Source organism: Carassius gibelio, chromosome B3 (genome assembly GCF_023724105.1).
Source record: "Carassius gibelio isolate Cgi1373 ecotype wild population from Czech Republic chromosome B3, carGib1.2-hapl.c, whole genome shotgun sequence".
Classification (NCBI taxonomy): Eukaryota; Metazoa; Chordata; class Actinopteri; order Cypriniformes; family Cyprinidae; genus Carassius; species Carassius gibelio.
In genome coordinates this window covers 1,874,912-1,901,210 of record NC_068398.1, presented here as the reverse complement: position 1 = coordinate 1,901,210, position 26,299 = coordinate 1,874,912, and the positions used below count along the sequence as shown (strand labels likewise).

At 40.5% G+C, this 26,299-nt stretch overlaps 2 protein-coding genes across 16 annotated transcripts in view; both read left to right on the top strand.

Annotated features, from left to right (window-relative positions):
• The window catches only part of LOC127952173 (zinc finger protein 93-like), a 119,894-nt gene that overhangs the window by 46,673 nt on the left and 46,922 nt on the right, over positions 1–26,299 (top strand). For 6 of the 14 annotated variants that reach the window (XM_052550560.1, XM_052550556.1, XM_052550563.1 and 3 more), the window contains exon 3: positions 2,626–4,983. The exons of 1 other annotated variant lie outside the window; for it this stretch is intronic. In XM_052550560.1, the coding sequence (XP_052406520.1) occupies positions 2,626–3,830 (1,205 nt within the window). In that variant the 3' untranslated portion in view covers positions 3,831–4,983. Of the gene's footprint in view, positions 1–625; positions 2,529–2,625; positions 4,984–26,299 lie in introns of those variants that run through there. 7 more of the 14 variants (XR_008152840.1, XR_008152836.1, XR_008152841.1 and 4 more) reach the window with 4 other exon arrangements.
• Positions 1–26,299, top strand: part of LOC127952186 (zinc finger protein 665-like) — a 117,132-nt gene that overhangs the window by 46,603 nt on the left and 44,230 nt on the right. The window lies entirely within an intron of this gene.

The following is a 26,299-nucleotide window of genomic DNA, read 5'->3' as shown; positions in this document are numbered from 1 at the left end:
TGTGGTGATAGTATAAAGTTTATAAAAGTTACAGTATTTTGTAATGAAACAGGACTTTTTGTTTAGCTCTTGACTCGCCGAAGTATACTATATATAGTGTCCCTTCTTTAATTTTTCAATAATGTGTGATAACTTAAAATATGTTGTCAGTACTATTAAAATAAGATTAAATTGAATGGTATTTAGGAGATTATGGTTTTTGCATGACTTATTTCACATTCAACTAGACAACCCTGGCGTAGCTGTTCTCATAGCCTAGGCTTTTTATTAAAAAAGAAAAAAGCAAGGGACCATGGAAAAAGACTGTTGCAGGTGTATTTTTTTATGGTATTATTATTTTATTTTTTTGCAGCAGGGCAACTCAAGAATGTTGGGCACACAAGTACTGTGGCTCTTTTGCCCCATGGCCAAGATGGCCAAGCCAACATTAAAGTTAGTTCACTAACTTTTAATTCTAGTTTTGATTGCAACTGTAAATTAAAATCCTAATAGTCATAAAAAGGTCTAGAAAGTCTTAAATTTGACTGATTAAACCCTGCAGAAACCCTGTAGCTTTCGTTTTTTTTTATTTTTTTGTATTTTTTTTATACAAGTTATGTATGCATGATTTTTACTTTTGTTTCAGATCTGATTGAACATAATGAGGAGAGAGAAGAATTGAGTGAATCTGAAAAGAAAAATCATGTCAGATACAGAGAAAAACCCAAACAGAAAGATTTAAAGAAAAGGAAGAAGAAGAAATCTTTCCCCTGCACTCAGTGTGGAAAGAGTTTCACAAGCAAATCTCTTCTCAAGCGACACATGAACATCCACACTGGAGAGAAACCGTTCACTTGTGATCAGTGCGGGAGGAGTTTCTCACAATCAGCAAACCTTCAGCTACACATGAGCATCCACACTGGAGAGAAACCACACACATGTGATCAATGCGGGAAGAGTTTCACACGGTCATCAACTCTTATGACACACATGAACATCCTCACTAGAGAGAAGCAGTACACATGTGATCAATGCGGGAAAGCATTTTTGTGGGTTTCAAACCTGACAAAACACCTGAAACTTCATGCAAAGGAGAAACCACATTCATGTAATTTGTGTGGAATGAGTTTTCGATTAATACAATATTTGAAAGCTCATCAGAAAAAACATACTGGTGTGAGAGAGTACATGTGCTTTGAGTGTGAAAGGACTTTTATTTCAGCGAGCCTTTTAAAACTGCATGAGAAGATTCACACTGGAGAGAAACCTTACAAGTGTTCACACTGTGACAAGAGATTCATTGTTTCATCACATCTGAAAAGACATGAGATGATCCACACTGGAGAGAAACCTTTGAAGTGTTCACACTGTGACGAGAGATTCGTTCAGTCAGGAAACCTGAAAAAACATGAGAGGATTCACACTGGAGAGAAACCTTTTAAGTGTTCACACTGTGACGAGAGATTTATTCAGTCAGGACACCTTAAAATACATGAGATGACCCACACTGGAGAGAAACCTTACAAGTGTTCACACTGTGACAAGAGATTCAGTGTGTCATCAAGTCTAAAAACACATGAGAGGATCCACACTGGAGAGAAACCTTACAAGTGTTCACACTGTGATGACAGATTCAGTCGATCAGAATACCTGAAAACACATGAGAGGATCCACACTGGAGAGAAACCTTACAAGTGTTCACACTGTGACAAGAGATTCAGTCGTTCATCAAGTCTAAAAAGACACAAGAGGATCCACACTGGAGAGAAACCGTATCACTGCACTGCATGTGGGGAGTGTTTCAAACATTCATCTTCTCTACACAATCATACAAAAAACAAACACAGTTAGTAGATCATCTTCAGATCTGATGCTGCTTCCTCACCAAATGTGACACAATAATGGATCAAGCTGTGAAATATCATCTGGATAAATCATTACCAGTGACAAGTCAAAGAAACATTATCTGAAGTTTTCTCAGTGAATAAAGTTCATCTTCAAAACCAGCAGATCCAACTGAGATTCAGATAAACTCAAAGATAAATTTTCTCCCCAAAGAACAATGTCACAAAAGTTTATTATTGTACATCATTTTGCTTCATGGTATAAATGATATCCCATGGGGCGGGTTACAGAAAACTTCTTATCTCAGTTCTCAACTTAAGATATATGTTAAATTAGGATTTGTTTCAAATTCGTATTACAGAAGCAAATCTTAACTTGATTTAGGATTATTATCCTATTTTACAAAGTCGTATCTTATCTCTAGTTAGGAAACACTGTGCGAGCTGCTGATGAGGGAAACAGAATAACAGAAGCTACTTCAATTTGGCAAAAAAAAATAAAGGCATAGTCAATGGAAGAGTCTTTTCTGAAGTAGCTTTTGTCCTGAATGTTAAACAAGTACTGTGGCTCTTTTGCCCCATGGCCAAGATGGCCAAGCCAACATTAAAGTTAGTTCACTAACTTTTAATTCTAGTTTTGATTGCAACTGTAAATTAAAATCCTAATAGTCATAAAAAGGTCTAGAAAGTCTTAAATTTGACTGATTAAACCCTGCAGAAACCCTGTAGCTTTCGTTTTTTTTTATTTTTTTTTATTTTTTTTATACAAGTTATGTATGCATGATTTTTACTTTTGTTTCAGATCTGATTGAACATAATGAGGAGAGAGAAGAATTGAGTGAATCTGAAAAGAAAAATCATGTCAGATACAGAGAAAAACCCAAACAGAAAGATTTAAAGAAAAGGAAGAAGAAGAAATCTTTCCCCTGCACTCAGTGTGGAAAGAGTTTCACAAGCAAATCTCTTCTCAAGCGACACATGAACATCCACACTGGAGAGAAACCGTTCACTTGTGATCAGTGCGGGAGGAGTTTCTCACAATCAGCAAACCTTCAGCTACACATGAGCATCCACACTGGAGAGAAACCACACACATGTGATCAATGCGGGAAGAGTTTCACACGGTCATCAACTCTTATGACACACATGAACATCCTCACTAGAGAGAAGCAGTACACATGTGATCAATGCGGGAAAGCATTTTTGTGGGTTTCAAACCTGACAAAACACCTGAAACTTCATGCAAAGGAGAAACCACATTCATGTAATTTGTGTGGAATGAGTTTTCGATTAATACAATATTTGAAAGCTCATCAGAAAAAACATACTGGTGTGAGAGAGTACATGTGCTTTGAGTGTGAAAGGACTTTTATTTCAGCGAGCCTTTTAAAACTGCATGAGAAGATTCACACTGGAGAGAAACCTTACAAGTGTTCACACTGTGACAAGAGATTCATTGTTTCATCACATCTGAAAAGACATGAGATGATCCACACTGGAGAGAAACCTTTGAAGTGTTCACACTGTGACGAGAGATTCGTTCAGTCAGGAAACCTGAAAAAACATGAGAGGATTCACACTGGAGAGAAACCTTTTAAGTGTTCACACTGTGACGAGAGATTTATTCAGTCAGGACACCTTAAAATACATGAGATGACCCACACTGGAGAGAAACCTTACAAGTGTTCACACTGTGACAAGAGATTCAGTGTGTCATCAAGTCTAAAAACACATGAGAGGATCCACACTGGAGAGAAACCTTACAAGTGTTCACACTGTGATGACCGATTCAGTCGATCAGGATACCTGAAAACACACGAGAGGATCCACACTGGAGAGAAACCTTACAAGTGTTCACACTGTGACAAGAGATTCAGTCGTTCATCAAGTCTAAAAAGACACAAGAGGATCCACACTGGAGAGAAACCGTATCACTGCACTGCATGTGGGAAGTGTTTCAAACATTCATCTTCTCTACACAATCATACAAAAAACAAACACAGTTAGTAGATCATCTTCAGATCTGATGCTGCTTCCTCACCAAATGTGACACAATAATGGATCAAGCTGTGAAATATCATCTGGATAAATCATTACCAGTGACAAGTCAAAGAAACATTATCTGAAGTTTTCTCAGTGAATAAAGTTCATCTTCAAAACCAGCAGATCCAACTGAGATTCAGATAAACTCAAAGATAAATTTTCTCCCCAAAGAACAATGTCACAAAAGTTTATTATTGTACATCATTTTGCTTCATGGTATAAATGATATCCCATGGGGCGGGTTACAGAAAACTTCTTATCTCAGTTCTCAACTTAAGATATATGTTAAATTAGGATTTGTTTCAAATTCGTATTACAGAAGCAAATCTTAACTTGATTTAGGATTATTATCCTATTTTACAAAGTCGTATCTTATCTCTAGTTAGGAAACACTGTGCGAGCTGCTGATGAGGGAAACAGAATAACAGAAGCTACTTCAATTTGGCAAAAAAAAATAAAGGCATAGTCAATGGAAGAGTCTTTTCTGAAGTAGCTTTTGTCCTGAATGTTGTCCTAACAGAAACGATCATGGTTATCAATCAGATTAGATAATATTTTAAAGTTAGGATCTTTCTGTTACCATGGTATCCTGGACACCTTTACCAGACCAGATGAACTTTACGACCCAATGGCATGTTGAGAGTCCTCCCTCTCACTACCTTTCCCCATAGGAGACACCCATAATGCCCATAAAAGACTCTTCTCTAGTTAATTCATAGGAAAAAACACTTTCTCTGAAAGAACACTCATATCGCCAGGTCGCTGTGTATATTATTACTGTTCTCGTATATTGTCTTTTGTATTGTATACTGTTTTATGCATGCATTATGATAGATCACTAGTTAAAATAACCTCATCTATACCATGTTTGGTCTCTTTGAATTTGTGTTTTGATGATCTAATTGAGAGTGTACATATGTTGATACCTACACAACATGATAATGCTCTGAGAATCTTTTGCATCAAAACCCAATGCCATTAAATATACAAAATACCATGCTGCGACGACAAAGAGTCGTAAACTTTCCCTCCGAAAGTGTAGATCTCTATTGGTTAAGAAATGTGTTAGACTAGTTTGTGTTAGTGTTTAGTTAATAAAACTCTTGTGCACAGATTACATGAGTTTCTGATTGTGTCACTGCTTGTGAATAATGTCCCTTTTACGAAATGATTTAGCTATATGCTCTAAAACATTCATTCTGTAAGAAACTTATATTCTGTGGCCATGGAAATATCATTTTTTGGAGTTACGAAATCACACTGAATGTTTGCTGGACGAACAGATTAGTTGATGGGAATTAAATTCTGCTACATTTACTACTGGCATCTGATATACATAATGTTAAATATTCATAATTAATTGTAATTATTTATATGCATTTCTTTATTGAGTTAATTTGCTACAAAACCTTACCGATACGCATTCCCACTTGAAGTCAGTAGATAGAGAGATATGAGTTATTGTTGATTAAATGTAACCTTTTTTTATTAATACATTGCTATTAATTCATAATACATTGAAGAGGGGAGGGAGACTCATCACATAGTAATGAAAATGTTAAACTTTCTTACTTAAAACACAGTCTATTACTTAATACAGACTAAACATGCTCACACACACAGATACACATTATGTCGTAGATACAGATTTTTTTTAAATAACTTGCAGGTAATAAAATGCTTACTGGAAGTGTCCTGTTTATCATATTTTTCAGGTTTAAATTTAATCATGATGTTGCATAATTGACAAGACTAAAATGTCTGAAAAATGTTTACCCTTCATAACTATTACAGTGTCAGTTTCTGTCCAGTCTCCATAAAATGTTGGATGATTGGTTAGAATCATGTAATGCTTTACAAAGTTCTGTGATGTTTTGGGTTTTGTTTTAAGATTTATAGACATTTGGGTTCACTAGTTAAAGACCATATTATGAAATGGCCCTGTCGTAACAGTCCAAATGCGAATGTTTAAAATTTTTTGATAATTATTGATCTAGAGAGTCCAGAGAATTGTACTGCACTGATTTGATTTATTAATAATTGAAGATGCCGAGATCTTGAGATCTGTTTGTATTTCATGTTCAGTTGCTGCAAGTCATTTGGCTTTATTCATTTATTTAGTTATTTAGTGAACCTCTAAAAAAACAGTGTTTGTTAAAGTTTAAATGAAGTTTTTGTACTTTGTTAAAATTAGGATTTCTTACTTATATTTTACAGTTTTTAGTTTTGCAGCTGTTGCTTCCACTCATTAAACTCATTGTTTTTAAACATTTTTCTTTCTTTTTTAACTGTTTCAGTAATGGAGCCAGTTGCACCGTCTGGTTGGGATTTCCTAAATTATTATCGCCATTATTTTGAGAATTTAAGAAAAAAACGTAATTTAAGAAAACAGAAAAATATTCTATGAATAAGGTATATTATTTCAGATATGAAACATATTGAGTTATTAATTTGTGTTGAAAACGGTGAAGCAAGAGGCATTCTCTTTGTAGAGCTTTAATAGCTAAAATCATTAAAGGATTATTTCTGACAACTGATACCCACTGATCACTTAGAAATGTATGCAATGTAAAAACAATAATAAATACATGATTTTAATAATTTATTCGTACGGGGGAAACTATTCAGATCTTTACCGTGTTTCAATAGTTTCTTGTATTTCGTGTAAATACAGTGTATCTGAAATAATAAAGTGTAAATGAGAAGTTAAAGTTATAAATGCGCGAGCGTCCACTAGAAGGCGCCAGATCTGCTCAAGCGCTCACTGATGACGCTTCCGCTTCCGGTTCCGGAGTAACGGACACACAGTTCAAACCAACGGAACTGAATTCGTGAATATTTATAGCCTCGCGGGGATTTAGTCTGCAGTTTAATTCACAGAGCTGGAGCATTTGTGATTGACCCGCGTGATATGACGAGTTTGAACACACGTGAGTGCTCTTGATAATATTCAGACACAGATGTTGTTACATCTTTTTTTTTTGTGAAAAATTACTTTATTATATATAGGTTAGGACTCTCTTGCGTTCTGGTTTTGTATGAATATTTTATTTGTTTTATTTAGTTGATCAGTTTTATTAGATGTTTTACATGAATATCCATGATAACTCACTTTGAGAGGCTGGTATGGCTTGTAAATCTTCTCTGTAAGTTATTTGTTCCTCTGTTTCTGGTTTGTCATCTTCAGACTACTAAAGGTGAAAAAAAATATGGTTGCCTGTGTTAGACTGCACGCTGTAAATAGTTTGGTAAAACAATTCTAGATTAGTGCAAATTTAAGGAGCATCATCAGTTGTGCATGAATCACATTGCAAACAGGTATTCAAAATATTTGAGCGTTTAACTGTGAAGATCAAGCCATCCTCCTATGTGTGAACATTAGACATAAATAAAATTAAACAGTACAGATGGAATATAACACTAATATAAGAAACAGAAAATTTAAAATGCACTTAATACAGAAGTAGAAGTAAAGAGGGAAAACATATGTGCTAGCTATTTAAATTAAGTACAGATATTATTTACAAGTGTGCAATTTTACAAAGGTAAAATTTTTGGATGAAAGATCAAAAAGATAAATGATGCAGATTTATTTTCACAATTGCTTTTGCTCATATTGCGCAAATATTAGTGAAGGGCACTGTAAATAAATAAATCAATAAGATGTATAAAAAATAAATGAGTAAATTTATTGTTATTCTTTAATTTGTATTCACTATATCTAAAAATAAGTACATAAATGGAAAAGTAAAAAAAAAAAAAAAAAATCAGGATTAAATATTATAACTGTTGTATCCAATAGATCCAATAAATGATGTGCACTCTCCAAATCAAACACAAGAAACTGACAAGACAAAGACATTAAGAAAGAGAAGAAGGGAAAACACAGAAGAAAAAGAACAAGACAGAAACTATGAAGAAATAGTCTCCAAATCAAAAGATCAGATTAATTATATAAAGAAGAGACTAATAAGATGATTGTATTTAGTGATTTTCGTTGTGAATCAGAATCTGCGGGGTCTTAAACTCAGAAAGGCCTCAGCTCCGTCTTTAAGTGAGAATGGTGTTTCTACATCCTGTGAGCCAGAAAAAAAACTGATATTTCTCTGAGAATTCGAGAAGCTGCTTCTATATTTTGTGTTGCAATGCAGGCTGTTAAGAGTGACCTCTCTCATTTTGAGAGATATACAACTTTTTCCACTTTTGACATAATTTATAGATACATAAGTAGCCTGCTGTAGTGTGATTGACAGTTCTATATTTTTATTTTCTATTTTTCATATAGGATTTTCTGTATTTTCCCAGTGTTGTATTTGCACAGGTGTTGGCCTTCAGAATTTTCTCTGTGTATATGACTCAATCTTCTGTCAGCATTCCTCTAACAGAGGAAGACTACGAGCAGTTAGAGCTAGTCTTTCCTACTTCTTTAGTAGTTTCCTTTCCTAATTTTTTGTATTTTTCCTCTGTTTTCATCTCTTGCACCTTCCTAGTGTTTTGTGCTTGTGAAACCTCAGACGTGAGAGCGAGAACCCCAGGGATCTTTTTAAGAGAATCTCTTTTACTAGTTACAGACAGTTCATTCCTCTTTGAGTAAAGGTTTAATTTAATTCGTAACAGACAGCTTTAATCTTTAAATGCACTTGGTGACACTGTCAGATGTTCTGTTGAGTATGATGTTGCTGTTATTTGCTTCCTGGTCTCATGGCATAAACGTACCTGGGTCAAACACTAGAGACAGTAAAACTCAGACACCTTTTATTCCCTTTCACACATATATACAGGGTTTTGATTAATAAAGCCTAATTTTTGGACAATTACTTGAAGAATATCATGTTATGACTGGGAGATTTAAAAACTGATGCTTTTGAACGTTAGTTTCACACATATTCAGTTTCATTTCTAGGCTGGCTGGGTATTGTTCAAAATCTTTCGATCTGGTGCCAATTTCGATACCTCAGTTTCGATACCGGTTCCTAACGATACTTTTCCGATACCATATCTTTTAAAATCCATTTCAACATCAACACAAATACATTAAACACAAAACCTTTATTTTTCACCTTAATTAAAACTAATTCTGGTAAGACATCACACTCAGGATTACATTATTTATACAAATGGTTGTGCTTTTTGGATAGGGGTGTGCCATTCAGGGCGGAGTGGGACCAAAAAGTGGCCCTGGACTTTCTGGCCCACAGCAGCCCACCACATCATAACGCAAACGCCCCTGTTTTGATGTCATTTATTAATTTAATATTTAAGGAAACAGATTGGGGATTTTAACCAATAGGACAATTTATCCTCAGTTGAAACCTAAAAAAAAAACACTGCATGCAGCAGCTGTTCATTTAGCGACTTCTAGTGAGCGATACATGCTCATCAAGAAACAAACATTCTTCTAGTGCTCACACTTTGCATTCAGTTAGCAGATCCATACGAATCATGCATGAAATAGAAGTTTATAAACTCAAACGATAGGTTTATGTGTTTTACAGATTAGGGCTGCAGGATATTGGGAAAAAATGACATTGCAATATTTAATTTTTCTGCGATATATATTGCGCTATGAAATCTAATCAAATTTTTTCTTACAAACAAAAATGGGGTGAGCACACTTACATTCTCATTTTAAATGATTTAAACATCGACACCATTGTGTCAATTGATTAATATGCGCGAGGGAGAGAGAGCAAGACAGCGCTCATGTTGTTTGAAGATTGTCTCTCTCTCTCGCTCTCTCTCTCTCGCTCTCACTCTCGCTCTCTCTCACGCGCGCTCTCTCTCTATCTCTCTCTCTCTCTCTCTGCCCTCTCTCTCTCTCTGCCCTGTCAAAACTTTCACTCTATGATGGTTGAGCTGTGCAATTAATCCGAGAATCACATTCGTCAAGGGCCGGGGAGCAGCTGGCCCGTACAGTTAATGAATAACAGATCAACTATGACAACCTACATCGCACTTCCTGCGATGTGACTATTGTGGATTCATGCATCGCGATATCAATGCTTAAACGACACATCGTGCAGCCCTATTACACATGTACTTGAAGTCTTTATTCATTCGAGATGTTCAATAATAGATCATCTTTGGCTCGGTAATACAAGTTCATGATCCAATTAGTGAACCGATGATTCTTTTGAGTCAATCTTTTAAAATAACAATTTATCTTGTTTAACGAAACCAGTGTGGAAACCAGAGTTTCAAAAACTGGATAGATCTGAGGTGCAGAGCTCGCAAAATCGTTAGCCCCACGTACCGGGGCTATTGTGTTTTCCAGTCCGATGGGCTATTGTGAATAGTGATGTAAAATTCCTAACTTGATTCGCGTTGTTCACTCGCTTGAAGGGGTGAAACGGACGGTAGCTGATCGTTTGCACTTGTTTCTAAATCTAACTGATTCAAGCATTTTAAACAATTTGCGCGCGTTCGACGCTTGCGCTCACTCCTTCAAAGCACGCGCTGCAAACAGCATTTCAGACAATCTGTGTACAGAGAATGAATTCATCTTTCGCGTATCGTATCTTCTGAATGAACACATACACACAATTACCTCAAAATAATTGTCTCTGCAAGTATTCTCGTTAACACAGTCGGTTAATTCGCTGTACCGGATAAATCTCTCTCTCTCTCTGTTTTTTAGACGACGTGAAAGGGGGCGTGTTTCAAGATAAGCAATGGAGTAGACCAAACTAAACCGGGAGGAAGGGAAAAACACTCATCCAAACAAATGCTTCATTAAATTGGTGGTATTGCCAGCTTTGGTTGCAATACTCTTATTGCATATGTTGCACTTTGCTGACTCGGCATCCACTTTTATAAAGTGTAGCCACACTTTAGACCTCTTTGGCATTGTAAAACGGAAACGTTTTGAGAAAAAACAACTACACTTGTGTTGTGTGACTGCGAGTATCTTCAGAAATCCTCCCCGTCACTTAGTGGTGGACAGCCAATCACGGCAAATTTAGGTCCTTACACAGGGTTTTTCCTGGGTCAGAATTGGTCTTCGGTGGTGGCTGACCAACATGGTCACGGTTTAAAGTTCTAAAAGTTTTTTAATCAAGAACAGTGAGTGATTTATTTGTTTTTGCTGTTCGATTTATATAAAAACTGTCACTTTAAGAGAATGCATACAACAGGCATACGTTCAGCCGGCTATGTCTGCTGTAGGATACTTACCAAGACGGGCATTTTGACAATTTTTTGTGTGTGAATTTTTCCATTTAAACGCAATAGCTACTTCAGAAAGATCTTAATATTTGCGCGCGTTCTGAGGCGCGGGTTTGCGCGGAGCACATGCACAATTCTTCTCACTGTGCGCGCGAGCTCGCGTCCTTTGGCTCTTAAATGTTAAAACTGACAAAGCTTAAATGAGTTAAGCTTAAACACATATTAACGTGTGCTGTTCAGATCTCATCTGTGCTCGCGCACTGACAGCGCCCGTGTGATTATGGAATAAATGACTGCTCATATTCCAGCAGTAATTCACATTGATCAAGAGTGAATCCAGGGTTTTTTTGTTTCTAGTTTTTTTTTTCTCATCACTGTTGTTGTAATGTCTGGGAATACAGAATGCGCATCCATCAACAGAAACATATATTAGTTGAACCCAGTTTGTTTTACGTGCTATTTATAGCAAACCATATTACAGATGCTTTGTCAAATTTAAATTGAACCGCGGTCCCAGCATGAGCCGTGTGTGGTGAACCGAATGGTTCGGTAAAAAAAAAAAAAAAAAAAACTAAAAGCAACAGTTTTTTTTCTCCTATTTATTCATGAAAAAAATATTATTGTCATCCTTTTATAGCCCCTCTTTGCAAAAAAAAAAGCTTTGATTTATTTTTTTTTTTTTTTCATGACTGGCTTTCATAGTTTAGGAAGATAAAATCATTTTTTGATAGACCTGATCATTATTTTAGTATAATCATATCAATTGAAAACGTAGTGTTAAAAGGTGTAATAGTGTTATTTTTTACCAAATAAAATTTAATAAAATTAGCAGCTAGCTAGCAACAGCTTTCTTTGTGCTTTGATCTAGTTTCATCTCACTCCAGTCTAACTTAAAACTAAATGGTTTTATAGGTTATTAACTGCACATTGTCTTAGGCCTATACATACTGAGGATTATTAAGGCAAAATTTTACTAAACACTCTTGCTTAATGGGGGTAAGCACACTTTCTCATTTCATAATTTTTTGCGTTTATTTAAAGTTATGTCAGCTGCATGTGCGGAATGCTTGTCACAAGTTGTAAGAGAAAATAAGGCAACTTTTTTTTGACTGCAATTCACACCCTGCGGTAATTCAGCCAAAAATATTTTCCAAATGCACCACGTAAAACATGGATTCGGTCTTCCGACCTTAGGATGAGTTGATTTTGATGCGAGGAGAAAGCAAAGACCGAACTGAAGACGGAGAGTGCGCATGCGGGGGAGGGGCGCTGTGCTCGTTCTCTCCGTCACTCCGTCAGTAGCCTGCTTCACTCACAAAACCCAATTACAGATCAAATTAGGCTTTGGCGGGACAAAAAATCGTTTTGGCGGCCGCCAAAAAAATTTCAATGTAGGTAAAACCCTGCTACATGCACATATGCTACAAGCTCACACAAACACAGCCGCTAGGCAAAAAAAAACGTCCTTTTGCCTTTTGGAACTGAAATTTGGCGCCTGCAGCCCCCCCTCCCATTCCTGAAGAGAAAGTCGGCCAATGCCATCTGTGCCCCCGGCCTGTGAACCACCTTGAACTTAAACGGCTGTAAAGCTAGATACCAACGGGTGATTCGCGCATTGGTATCCTACATGCGGTGGAGCCACTGGAGGGGCGCATGGCCGGAGCAGAGGGTGAACTCCTGCCCCAGGAGGTAGTAGCGAAGGGTGAGGACCGCCCACCTGATGGCCAAACAGTCCTTCTCTATGGTGCTGTACTTAGTCTCTCTCTTTGAGAGCTTTCGACTAATGTACAGCAATGGGCGGTCCCACCTCCCCATCTCCTGGGACAGGACTGCGCCCAGCCCCCTGTCCGACGCGTCAGTCTGCAACAAAAGGGGGAGAGAAAAGTTAGGAGCGTGCAGGAGTGGTCCACCACACAGGGCAGCCTTAACTCGGGTAAAGGCCTGTTGGCACTGCTCCGTCCATTGGACCGTATCTGGTACCTCCTTTTAAGTGAGGTCAGTCAGCAGGCTGGTGAGGTCCAAATAACCAGGAATAAACCTCCTATAATATCCACCCAGCCCCAGGAACGGCCTCACCTCCTTTTTGGTCTTGGGTCTGGGGCAGGTCGCAATCACTGCCGTCTTGTCAATTTGGGGGCGCACCTGCCCATGACCCAAGTGGAAGCCCAGATACCTTACCTCCACCCGCCCAACCGCGCACTTCTTCGGGTTGGCCGTTAGCCCCGCCCGCCTCAGCGCCTCTAGGACAGCCCTCACATGCTCCATATGCCGCTGTCAGTCCCCACTATAGATGATGATATCATCCAGGTATATGCCTGCGGGATATGCAGCATGGGGTGACAGCACTCGATCCATGAGATGCTGAAACGTAGCGGGGGCCCCAATCAAGCCGAAAGGAAGCTTCACAAATTGGTGTATTCCAAACGGCGTGGTGAAGGCTGTTTTTTCTTTGGACATGGGAGATAAGGGGATCTGCCAATATCTTTTTGTTAAGTCCAATGTCCAGTAAAAACGAGCTATACCTAACCGATCGAGCAACTCGTCCATATATACAGTCGGCATCTAGTCATAGCTGGGGGCGTGGCCGGCGTGGGGGAAAACATTGCGAGCATCGTGTGTTATCTGAATGGCAAAATGCACATATTGAGCACTCATTCCCAGAGACACGTAGTACAATTGTAGTCTCTTTTAACTTTAATATTCATAAACACTAGTCCATATCGATATTTGATTCATTTTACAGCCCTAATATAGATGTATTCATTCAAAAATAGCCAAATCCCGTGACGTTCTGCTTTATACAGCAAGCTCTATTTTTGACTGGATTCCGCGATTCAATCGTTTCGCAAACACAGACAGGGTGAATTTATGAATGAAATTGTAAAAGTTCCGAAACAAAACTAAGTTGTTACGTGTCCACATGCTTTTTTAAGTTAGTTTATGTTCGACACTAGGCTAACGTTACATAGTTTTGCTTAAGGTAGAATGATAAGGCTAATTATATATGCATTCCACTTTCTGAAACAACCTTACACAGTTTTGATAACGTTAATAATGAACACGATGTTAATATAGCCTGTCTGTGATGAAATGCCGACTGCACACACACACATGCTTAGTCTTGGGATTCCACAACTTCCCTGAATCATCCTCAAAACTTATTGCTTGTAGCCATTTTGCAATCCTTTCCGGCTCTGTATGTTTATTAGGAAGGTTGTAGAACTTAAATTCATAATTTGTTAGTTTATTGGAGGTACAGAAAACGACACAGCAACTCTTCTGCGTGATTGTCCCGTTTATTTCAATTGTCGCCAAGGGAATGTTTTCCCCCACGGGCTAAATTCACATCACGTGACGGGGTGTTCCCGGGGGCGTTCCCAGACCAACCGTCTGTATCTATCCACCGCATTGGATAAGCATCAAATTTTGCCACTGCGTTTACCCTGCGATAGTCCACACAAACCGCACCGAGCCGTCCATTTTAGGCACCAAAACTATTGGCCTCACCCAATCACTGTGGGACTCCTTGATTACCCCCAACCCCAGCATCGCCTCTAATTCTCTCTGAACCACTTTTTTCTTGTGTTCAAGTAGTCTATACGGCCGGCTGTGAACCACCACGCCCGGCTCCATCTCAATATGGTGCTGAATCAGATAAGTACGACCAGGTAGAGGCGAAAACGTGTCTGCAAATTCAGACTGTAAACGCCCAATGTCAGTGAGCTGCCAGGGCGAGAGGTGATCCCCTCCTGGGGCCAAGGCGAGGGATTTTTCTTTAATGACTGCCTCTGGCCCGAGATCTTCCTCTCCGCTCACCGCCGTCCCTATCAACACTGACTCCTTTTCGCTCCATTTTTTTAGGAGGTTGACGTGGTAAATTTGCTGTGAGTCGCCTCTGTGCGTACTACTTCATAATTGAGATCTCCTACTCGTTGTGTGACCTCAAAGGGTCCTTGTCACTTTGCTAATAATTTGGAGCTGAAGGTTGGCAGTATAGGCCGATATTTGTCATATTTTATATATCAGCATCGGCCGATATCCGTGTTTAGTAGCGCCTATATAAAGTCAAGCACGTCGGCGGGCAGCCCCATGTTATTGGTGCGGTGAAAAGTGATGCTGCTGCTGCTGCATGTGAAGCATCTCAAGCCAAAACTTTTGGAAGATTCAACAACAGTCCCGGGAGATAAAGGTAGTCAGAGAATTTCACTCTGTAAATGGGGTTGTTGGCTCTTACAAACACTGCAGCGTGATTGAGAGCTCCGTTTCTCCGCCTCGCTCACAGACAGCACCGTGCTCAGAGAGACAGCTGTCCTGGAGCTGCCCAGAACCGTGAATCACATTTGTTCGGAAGCATGGTTTGATGCAGACAATAAATACAAATGAGTTTGGTGGAAAACTGGTTAAAGATGTCAATATTCAATAATTTCCATGATCGATCATCGTTTAAATTAACGATCAATTAATAACCTTAATGCTGCAAAATGCTTCTGCAGCGGTATTATTATTATGTGCGAAAGCCACTTGAAAATAAATTTTTTGTCACCCGAATTAAAGGGGTTTTAGTCTGAATAAAATGTTTTTTTCTCTGAACTGCAATGTTTTCAAATGACACTATAGTAGTGGTGCAATGGGTCATCATGATCCGTGATCCGTTCTGATCAATATCTTCGGTTCGGCACAAACGTGACCCTTTTTTTTTTTTTTTATATAAAAAAAAAAAAAACAATTTAAATCGCATGTTCAATCCACACTCAGTGGTCATGGCGAGCGGAGGAACGGAGCTTGAATGCCCCGCGCATTTTGGCTTTCTTGTCAGATATAATGATGAAGAAAAGAGGTTAGAGTGAAAAGATTGTGCCAGATCTTTATGAACAGGAGAAGAAAAAAGTTGTGGATGACCTATCCCGAGCATCCTCTGTTGCAAAAAAGACAAAACGTATTTTCATTTGTAGGGGTGCTCTGATCACGATCGGCCGATTGTTATGTGCATCTCGTCAGTAAATCCGGTTCTCTAATCAGCAGTTAAATCCATCAGGTGCATGATTACACATAGAGCAGCTGTTACTACACAGAGCCGTTGTTAATTGAGAAGATGCGCAAATCCACGTTCATTTTCAGCGTTTATTGGTGCATCTTCTCAGTTAACAACGGCTCTGTGTAGTAACAGCTAATGGCAGAATCTGACGAGAACGAGTTTTTAGGGACCACAATGATTTTATGGCCCAGGATGATGACTGGCTTATCAGCCGTTTCAGATTTCCAAGGGCTATCCTCTTGGAGCTCTGTGCTGAGTTGGGTCCGAATCTAGAGAGAGAGACAATGAGGAGCCACGCAATACCAAAGGGAACTGGCAGACAGCTCAGGAATAAGCCAGTCGTCTTTGAGCCGGGCAATGCCAGCGGTATGGGACAGGATCATCTGCATGTTTACCAGGTATATAAGGTTCCCATATGATGCAGTTGACCATTTGCAGCGATAGCCGGTTTTCCTAATGTTATCAGAGCGATCGACTGCACACACATTGCTATAAAGGCGCCATCAGAAGAAGAATTTGCATATGTGAATCGGAAACATTTCCATTCAATAAATGTGCAGATAATATGTGATGCACAAATACGCCTAACAAATATTGTGGCAAGGTGGCCTGGGTCAACCCATGATTCATACATCCTTACAAAGAGCATGGTTGGGATGAGACTCCAAGCTGGCAGGTTGCGTGATGGGTGGCTTCTTGGTAAGTGAGGCATTTAAAGTTATTATTCTATCTAATAGTTTTTGTTTGCATATAATTATTGAATAACCCTTCAGGAGACCGCGGTTATCCACTAAAGACGTGGCTTTTAATCCCCACCAACCCACAAACTGACCAAGAGTGCAGATACAATGATGCCCATTTTCGCACTCGTTCAGTTGTAGAGTGGGCGATTGGGCAGCTGAAATGTCGGTGGCGCTGCCTTTACAGGACTGGGGGGATGCTGTTATACCGCCCTGACAAGGTGTGCCGCATTGTGCTGGCCTGTGGTGGGCTGCACAATGTTGCGCACAGGCATGGCATACCACTTGGTGAGGTGGCAGCACCGCCAGATGACCCTGACCTAGGACCAATTTATGTGCAGCCCAACCAACAAGCCGTTCATGCCCGCCAACATGTGATTGCAACAATATAAATGTAATCAGAGACAAAGTTCACTTTTTGACCAATTCCTTTAATGAGTGGCTTATGTCTGTGAGTGCGTCAGTGATATTTTTCAGGTGACTGTTAATTTCCCCGATGGCCATAACGATTTGCTGTTGTGACTCCAAAACAGCATGTGTCAGGACGCGGCCAGACGGATGGGCGTCAGCACTGGGGGGGAGCACTGGAAACGCTGGGCATAGTGGGCGCTGGCTGCTCAGGAGGGGCGGACACCGAGTGCCCCTCCTGAGCAGTGGATGTTTCGGCTGTTGCGCCATATGAGTCTAAATAAAAAGCCACATGTTAACTGTAATTTAAGTACATTCAATTTTTAAGGGGCACACACATTTGCAATTAATGAAATTGATCCGTAAAATTTCTGGTGTACTTTTGGTCCGCTACACTGAATGCATTTGACAATTAAATAGGTAAGCTATATGTACCAAAGTAAAAACAAATGAGAAATTGGTTACCTTCGTCGCAGTCCTGTAAATCAGAGTCTCCCACAGCAGCAGATACTACTCCAGAGAGTAAAGTGTCACCCATAATTGAGGCAACTCTCTGCTCAAAGGGTGTTAGTTCATCGACCCCTTTACCACTGCCTGTTCTGCCCACACTTTGTCGGTGCGCAGCAGTTCTCCGTTTAACGTCCACCTTTATATCAGACCATTTCTTTTTAAGCTCATTTACAGTGCGACTTTCAGATCCCACCGCATTGACTGCTTCAGCCAAACTCTCCCACTCATATTTTTTTCCTTTTGTTATTAATTCCGGAAGACAAAGTTCCAAATAAAATATTTTTTCTAGTCTCTACCTCCGATAGTAGCACCTCCAATTCACTTTCCGTAAAGTTTCGTTTCTTGCCGCTTGCTTTAGCCATTTTCTTAATGCTATCTTTTGCCAAAGTGGACTCATTACCATATTTAAATTGATTTAATTAGGGGAGGAGACTGGGTGGGGCGTTGTGCTCGTGCATGTGTGCTCAATTTTACGTTAATTGGGATGTACAAAGAGAATATGCGTGGAATCCTTCGTACGCAGAAATTCATACATCTGTTGTTTGTTTTACAGCTTTGTCCGTACGCAATGTTTTAGTATGAATTCAACGCAAGTCTTTGCACATGAGGCCCCTGGTCCGTGAGAATCTCTTTTGGGATTCCCACGCAGGAGATTAAAAGAAACAGGGCGTCCGCCACACTCTTTGCTGAGATGTTGCGGAGTGCCACTGCTTCAGGATATCGTGTTGCGTTATCCACTATGACTAACCCAAAAAGATGTCCCCATGCTGATCGTTCTAAGGGCCCAATGAGGTCCATACCAATTCGTTCGAAGGGGACCTGCACTAGAGGAAGAGGTCGCATTGGGGTGGCTGGTGGGTTCACCAACTGACATTCCCGACAAGACGCGCACCATATGCACACTTTCTCGTGAATGCCCGGCCAAAAAATCGGGTCATTAGACGATTTAATGTGGCTGTCATACCTAAATGCCCTGCCATTGGATTACAATGCGCCGTCTGGAAAAGCATTTCCTGACGGCTCCGAGGTACTAATAATTGGGTTGTATCTTCCTTTCTCTGAGCGTCATGGGTCACTCGACATAACCGGTCCTTAATAATGCCAAAATATGGATAGTAGAACGCGCAGTCCAGATGGAGGACCTACCTATCGATGGAACAGACCTGCTCGAATGCATGTTTGAGGGTCTCATCCTGGCACTGCTCCAGAGGAAAGTCATCGTGACTGAAAAGGTTTAGCCTCGCCTAGTCACTTGGTTCCCCTGAAGCTTCCCAACTGGGTCCTAGCACAGATTCTCCCACCTGAGCGCTCGCCCCGCCCTCCGGCCCGCTCTTCTTCCCTGAGGCATCCACTGTTAAACAGCCCAATAATTGTTTGAAAGCTGGCCAATTGGTCCCCAAGATTAGTGGATGCCAGAGGCGCGGACTAACGGCCACCTCCACATAAAGCTTTTGTCCCCTTAATTTGATGGCTATGGCTTTTACGGGGTATTCCACTATATCCCCATGCACACACCTCACCTTAACCATGCGGCCCGTATCCAATGCCCTGGATTGTTTCAGGCTTTGATGGATGGAGGTCTGTTTACAACCTGAATCCACCAAAGCCTGATCGGTACCCCCCTTAATACTAATAATATGGTATTTGGTACAACCCGGCTCGATCGGGGACAGCCTGCGGGTTGTCCGGGATCCGGACCAATGTTCCCACCTCCCCGCATACGCCAGCAGGCCGGCCTAGGCCTCCCCGCCGCCCTAGTGGCCGGAAGTGGGTCAGTTGATTGACGTGGGGAAGTGGCAGGTGGCTCATCGAGTGCCTCCCGATGCGGTGACGCCATTCACCTGGCAGGGCCCCGTTACGCAGCAGCCGGATCTGTCCCCGTCCTCCAGCGGGGGGCGGCCCTCGGTGGCCCAGCGAATCGGGTCCTGGGATAAGGGACAGGCTTTGAAGAAGGGGAAGAGGGGGGGGGGGGTAGATCGAAGGAGTTCGCAGACCCCGGAACACGCCGCACAGCAACGCCGGCCGTTGGCACTGGTCCCACTGGGCGGTTCTCTTTGGTAGTCGTGAGATGAACTGCTCCAGTACCACTTTGTTGATGATGGTCTCTGGCCAGCTGTCTGTCGGCCACCCACACGCCTCAGCCGTCCTCTCAAACAAGTCGATAAATGCTTCTGGATCGTCCTTTTTCCCCATCTTCATCAGAGGCATGTGGGTGGCGGGGTTGAACCTCCCGGTCCAGCTGGTCCTCCTGCTGGAGCTGCATCATTGCCTGAAACCAATGTTCATGGTCATTCTCCTTCCTTCCTTCCCGGATATCGGCAACAGTGTGATAAAGTTCTTATGTAGGAGAAGGAAGGAGACCAGGGTCGGCGTTTCTGAGGCTCGTGGGTTTTTATTAATCACCAAAAATAAAACAAAGTCACGCCACCTGCGCATACGTTTAATTCAAACCACTGATGGACAATTCAGTCTTGCTTTCCGCCTTTCTGCTTGAGTCCCCATGAGTCCTCAGCTCTCTATCCCCTCGCTGGTTCGCGGCTGGCTTAAATACCGCTTCCCCACGCCAATCACTGCAATGAGAAGGAGGTGTCACTCGTTTCTCACTTGACCCACTTACCACCGCTTGTCTCTTCACTCTCTCTCCCGTTACAGACCTAGCTGAACCAAGCCTCCCCTGCCACAATAAGTTTTGCATTTAACAATATCGACTAATTTTAGGGTTGGGTTTGGTGAAGGGCACATTTCAAACGTGGTCGAGCATTAACTTTTATCCACATAGCAAATGTCTTGTGACCCAGATCCAGGAAAAACAATAACTTTTCTCTCGGCCCAAATGCTGCAAAGAATGACGGCCCTGAAGTGACCCAGAACTGGATTTAAGACAAGGGCAACACATGGGCTGTAACCAACCCAAATCTCAAACAGTTAAACACAGTTAACTAGCCCTGATCTGGGCCAAAACAGTTTTCATCATTGGTGCCAATTCTCAGCCTTAAGTAAACCAGAATCCCCAAATCTGAGCCACACTTGAGCCTTATATAGCCCAGACCCAACCCAGACAGCAAGCAGTTTTGGCCAAGATCCGGCCCACATCTGGGCCAACACTATGTTGCTGTCTGGTAATACAGAATCTTAATATTTCATATTATTGCATTGTGTATTACTATAAGCACCATCATTCTTTTTGTGACATGCTTTGGTCCCAGGCAGCAACATTAACATTAACAATAACTTAATAATAATAATTTATTACAGATGTGACAAAAAGCAGTATCACAGTAGTCCAAATGACGATGATTTGCAGTTGCAGTCCTCTCAGGCAGATTATAATAGAATCATGAGGAGAAGGGAATAATTTAAGTTGTCAAACACTGAAAATACTACCCTGATCCACTCCATCAAGGCACACGTTTCTCATTCAAAACACGCATCACCGAAAACATGGCATGTCGCAATCTCTGACGAAACTGGCGAGAGCCAATGAGCGTTTGAAATCGTTGCTGTAAAACTTGTTGTAAAACAGCACATTTTTTTTATTGTTACAATAGCTACAGAAGAAGGAGATACATATCGCCAATGAATGCCGTTTGAATTTGGATCTGTTCCTCACACCATCAAATGGAAACAGAGGATTCAAATAAAAATAAAATTATTTCATGATCATTTTATTTAATGCTTGTGCATGACAGCATACTAATAAAAATGATGTGCCCCCACTCTCTATTATAGATCAGTGTATGTCCAAATAAATATTACATGATAACGGTTAAATGATCTCTCTTTCTTTTCATATAAGGATTCTAACATTATTTATACAAAGTATAATAATATAAAATTTAATAAAATTATAATTAAGTGCGGTTTAATGCACTTGACTGATTTGCTTAAAGGGGGGGGTGAAATGCTCGTTTTCACTCAATATCCTGTTAATCTTGAGTACCTATAGAGTAGTACTGCATCCTTCATAACTCCAAAAAGTCTTTATTTTTATTATAGTCATAAGAGAAAGATAGTCTGTACCGACCCGGAAAAACACGACCGGCTGGAGGCGTGACGTGTGGGCGGAGCTAAAGAATCACAAGCGCCAGTAGGCTTTTGCGTTGAGAGCGTTTGGAAGTTGTGACATTACCGTGAGGAAAAAAAACCATCATCCAATACAAACCATGGCTAACTGTCAGATTCAGCCATTTATTTATGATCCAGAATCAGATCCCGAGGCTGAAACTGAACGAGAGCAGCAGCAGCAACGACTCGCTCAAAGCGGGGCTCGAACCTGGGTCTCCGGCATGGGAGAGGACGCACTAACAAGGAGGCAGAGATATTTGAAGCAGTTTTACTCACCGCCTGCGGTTCCAACACACGATCGTGACCCTTTTTCGTTGGAATTGCATCATCCTTAAGAAATAAACGATACGCAAATCCGTCGTCAAACTGGGCCTTGTTGGTAAAACAAGCATCTTCGAAATGCAGGGAACAAACAAAAACACTTGCACAACTCCGTTGATGCTCTGTAAAAATAAACTCCATCCACTGGTCCCTTAATGCTGTTTTTTTTTTTGTCAATCTGTGCAGGGTTGTCATGCCCTGGCAACCAAAAACACACTTCTTTTGTGACTTTTCGCGACGCTCTCGCTCTGATCAGTGAATGAATGTCTGTGCTCAGCCTCTCAGTGCTCTGCTATACGGGAGCGCACGCTCTTCCGGCAGACGTGCCCTTAGGACCCATATAAGGAAATTCCGCTCCATCTAATGTCACACAGAGCCATACTCGAAAAAAACTTTCAGAAACTTGTGACAAACCGGAAGGAGTATTTTGGGAACAAAAATACTCCTTCATATATAAAACTTAATTTTTGAAACTTTGTCCATGTTTAGCATGGGAATCCAACTCTTTAACAGTGTAAAAAACTCAGTATGCATGAAATAGCATTTCACCCCCCCTTTAATTTTGAAATGATAATGTCTAATTCTGTTTTGACTTTCCATTTCAAAGACTTCATTTTTAACAATACTACACTTCATTAAAATATCTGTGATCTTTTAATCATTATCATGCAATATTGTATTTATCTTGTTAATCGAGGGTTACACAATATGGTGCCAGATCTTATCCTGATTTGGGCCACATATCACTGGACTGATTTGGGCAAAACTCCTCCCACCAACAATCGGCCTTTTTTACCAAACAATGCTGATTTTTGAAAGCACCAAAACAAACACGGCCATACCCCGAAAGGACTTCGCCCCTATTTATCTATCTGTAGTCGATCTGCTAATATCAGTCTGTGCACTTAAATTAAGCGCTCTCTTCTCGCTATCCTTACAAGACACGCCCCTTACTTCTGATTGGCTACAAGTGTGTTTTGGGACTCGGCCCGACACTGTAGTCAAAAGTGTTTAGGTCAAATATAATGTAATATAGTAATGTTATGATTTACAAAGAGATAACACTTAATGCCTCTGATTTAATTTTTATTTTCTTCCACACAGAAATTCATGTTCAGTGAAACTCCTCTGACAACAATCTCCTATTCATCAATTCACCAATAAATGCAGGAATATTTCCATCAGTTTACATGTGAAGACGAGCCTCAAATCATCAAAAAGAGATGAAATCTGTTAAGACTCAGTTTATTAAAGAGGACCGAGAGAAGATGAGACACACTGAAGATACTGAAGAACAAACAGGTTGGTGTTTAATATTCATTAATAATGCTCATGGTTATAAAGCTTCAGGCAGTTTTATATTGTGTTTAGTGCTGTTGAATAATTTTGCTAAAGCAAAGGGACACGTTCTATGACTTTTTCTGACCAGTACAAATTAAACAAGTAGTGTTTTACCAAACTGATTCACAGCAACATCTCAGATTTCCATAAACATTCTCTCTTATCTCTTACTCAGATTGACTAAACAGTTCATGGAACCTCACAATTTTTAAAATAGTAATTTAAAGATCAGTTTACCCCATTCATGAACACAGGGGCAGACTGGGACCAAAAACATTCTCCTAGAACTCACACTTTGCATTCAGTTAACAGATCCATACAAATCATGCATGAAATAGAAGTTAATGAACTCAAACGATTGCTTTATGTGCTTTACAGATGAACTTGAAGTATTTATTTATTTGAGATGTTCAATAATAGATAATCTTTGACTTGGTAATACAAGTTCATGATCCGATTAGTAAACAGATGGTTCCTTTGGAGTCAATCTTTTAAAATAATAATTTATTTTGTTGAACAAAACAAGTGTGGAAACCAATGGTTGACCAAACTGGATAGATCTGAGGTGCAGGGCTCAAAAAATCTCGAGCCCGATGTCCTGGGGCTATTGTGTTTTCCTGTCGGGCTCCAAAATATATCACCGCTCTGCCCAACAGTCTATCGTGAATAGTGATGTAAAATTCCTAAATTGATTTGCATTGTTCACTCGCTTGAAGGGGTAAAAAAGGGATCGTAGTTGATCGTTTGCACTTGTTTCTAAATCGTGCCAATTCAAGTGTTTTAACCAATTCGCGCGCATTCTGTAAAACTAATAATTATACTATTAAAAATAAATAATATCAAAAATAATTATCTATGCAAGTATTCTTGTAAACACAGTCGGTTATGTTTTAAGCAAATTTACATGTGAAAAGGGGCGTGTTTCAAGATACGCAATGGAGTAGACCAAACTAAAAAGGGAAAGAGGGCAAAACACTCACATGCAAACAAAATACAAAGCGTGATCGACTCACTCATCCATATGTGTAGAAAAGAGATGTAATATTATGATTTCCGTCATTTAAAAAATATATATATGTATTAGTGTTGTCAAAAGACCAGGTACTTTGGTAGCAAGTCGGTACAAAAAAAATGAAAATGTGACTGTACCAGTTTTCTTTAAGAACCGGTGGTACCGAGGTCTCGTTCAAACCCGGTTCTTGACACATACAGTGCTATGATTTCAGAAGCAGAAAACGCAGACGGAATCTCAAAATCCAGTCATGAAAATGAAACTTACATTTTAATATGCACAGTCACAGAATTTGTCCAAGTTAGCATACATTAATCAAATCAAATCTCCATATGGACCAGTATCTGTAAATGTTTAGTCGCAAAAGTTGGTTGAAATATATGAATCCTGTATGCTCTGTGTGAATGAATGAATGGCAGAGGCATGCGGGTTTGTTTACTACATAGTAACCCTCTACGTTACGAGTAAATCACTCTCATATGCAACTAAATCTTCAGATAAATTCTCAGATTTCACTCGCCAATGTGTGAGTTGGTGGCCAAGTATAAGTTTAGCGCAGGGCCATAAAAAGTCATAAATTTAACAATAAGAATTTAAGGCCATAAAAAGTCATAAAAACGTCCAGATTTTCCATACAAGGTCATAAAAAACATTTTTCCACGTCTTAAATTGATATGCTAGTCCATTAAATTGTTATTCCATCAAAATAATCTCGCAGCGGCAATGGCATTCATTTGTTTCGCCTGTTGTAGTTCTGTATGAGGAATCTGGGTGGTATCACACTGGTATCACAGCGTTCCAGAACTACAAGGTCCATGCGGCAGCATACAGACTTGTAAGAAGGACTTTCAAAAATGTACATTTAACGATCTATGGCTCGAAGACGGTGCGTTTAGTAGCTGGCTCAAGCCCGTCGCTAACAATCAGTATCAAGCATCCAAACACAAGACGCGGAAAAGCTGAACTGAGTAACTGAGTTACTGCGTTACTCGCGTGCTATGTTCGGTGCGGAGAGAGAGCCGCGTATCACGGACAGTCCCTCCTGCACATGAACGAACAAATACTAATATAGTGCAAATCAATGAAGTGAACAACAGTGCAGTTAAAAGATTTTTTAGTGCAAAAAAAAAAAATCACTTATTAAAAATATCTTAAGTCTGATTAAACTGACATGTGACAAGTGACCAAGAGCAGTTATTTTATTTAACTGACTGATGAGGTAGTGGAATGACATCAGATCCATGCCGAATGAGGTAGTGAGCAGGACAATGTTGCACAAGTGACTAGTGCATGCCATCATATTAATAATTAGTGTGTGTGGAGGGGGGGGGGGGGTTCATAGTTCAGTGGTGCCTGGGGAAGAAGAGGGGAGGGGGGGCAGGTTCGGGAGGGAGTTCAGGTTCCTGACAGCCTGGTGGATGAAGCTGTCCTTCAGTCTGCTGGTCCTGGCCTGGAGACTCCGCAGTCTCCTCCCTGATGGTAGCAGGCTGAAGAAGCTGTGTGATGGGTGAGTGGGATCACCTGCGATGCAGATGGCTTTGCGGGTGAGACGTGTTCCATATATGTCCTGGAGGGAGGGGAGAGAAACACCAATAATCTTCTCAGCTGCTCTCACTATGCGTTGCAGAGTCTTTCGGCAGGATGCGTTGCAGGCGCCATACCACACAGTGATGCAGCTCGACAGATTGCTCTCGATGGTGCCTTTGTAGAAGGTGTATATGATGGGGGGTGGGGCTCTGGCTCTCCTAAGTTTGCGGAGGAAGTAGAGACGCTGTTGTGATTTCTTGGCCAGTGCTGCTGTGTTTTCAGTCCAGGAGAGGTCCTCTGTGATGTGCAC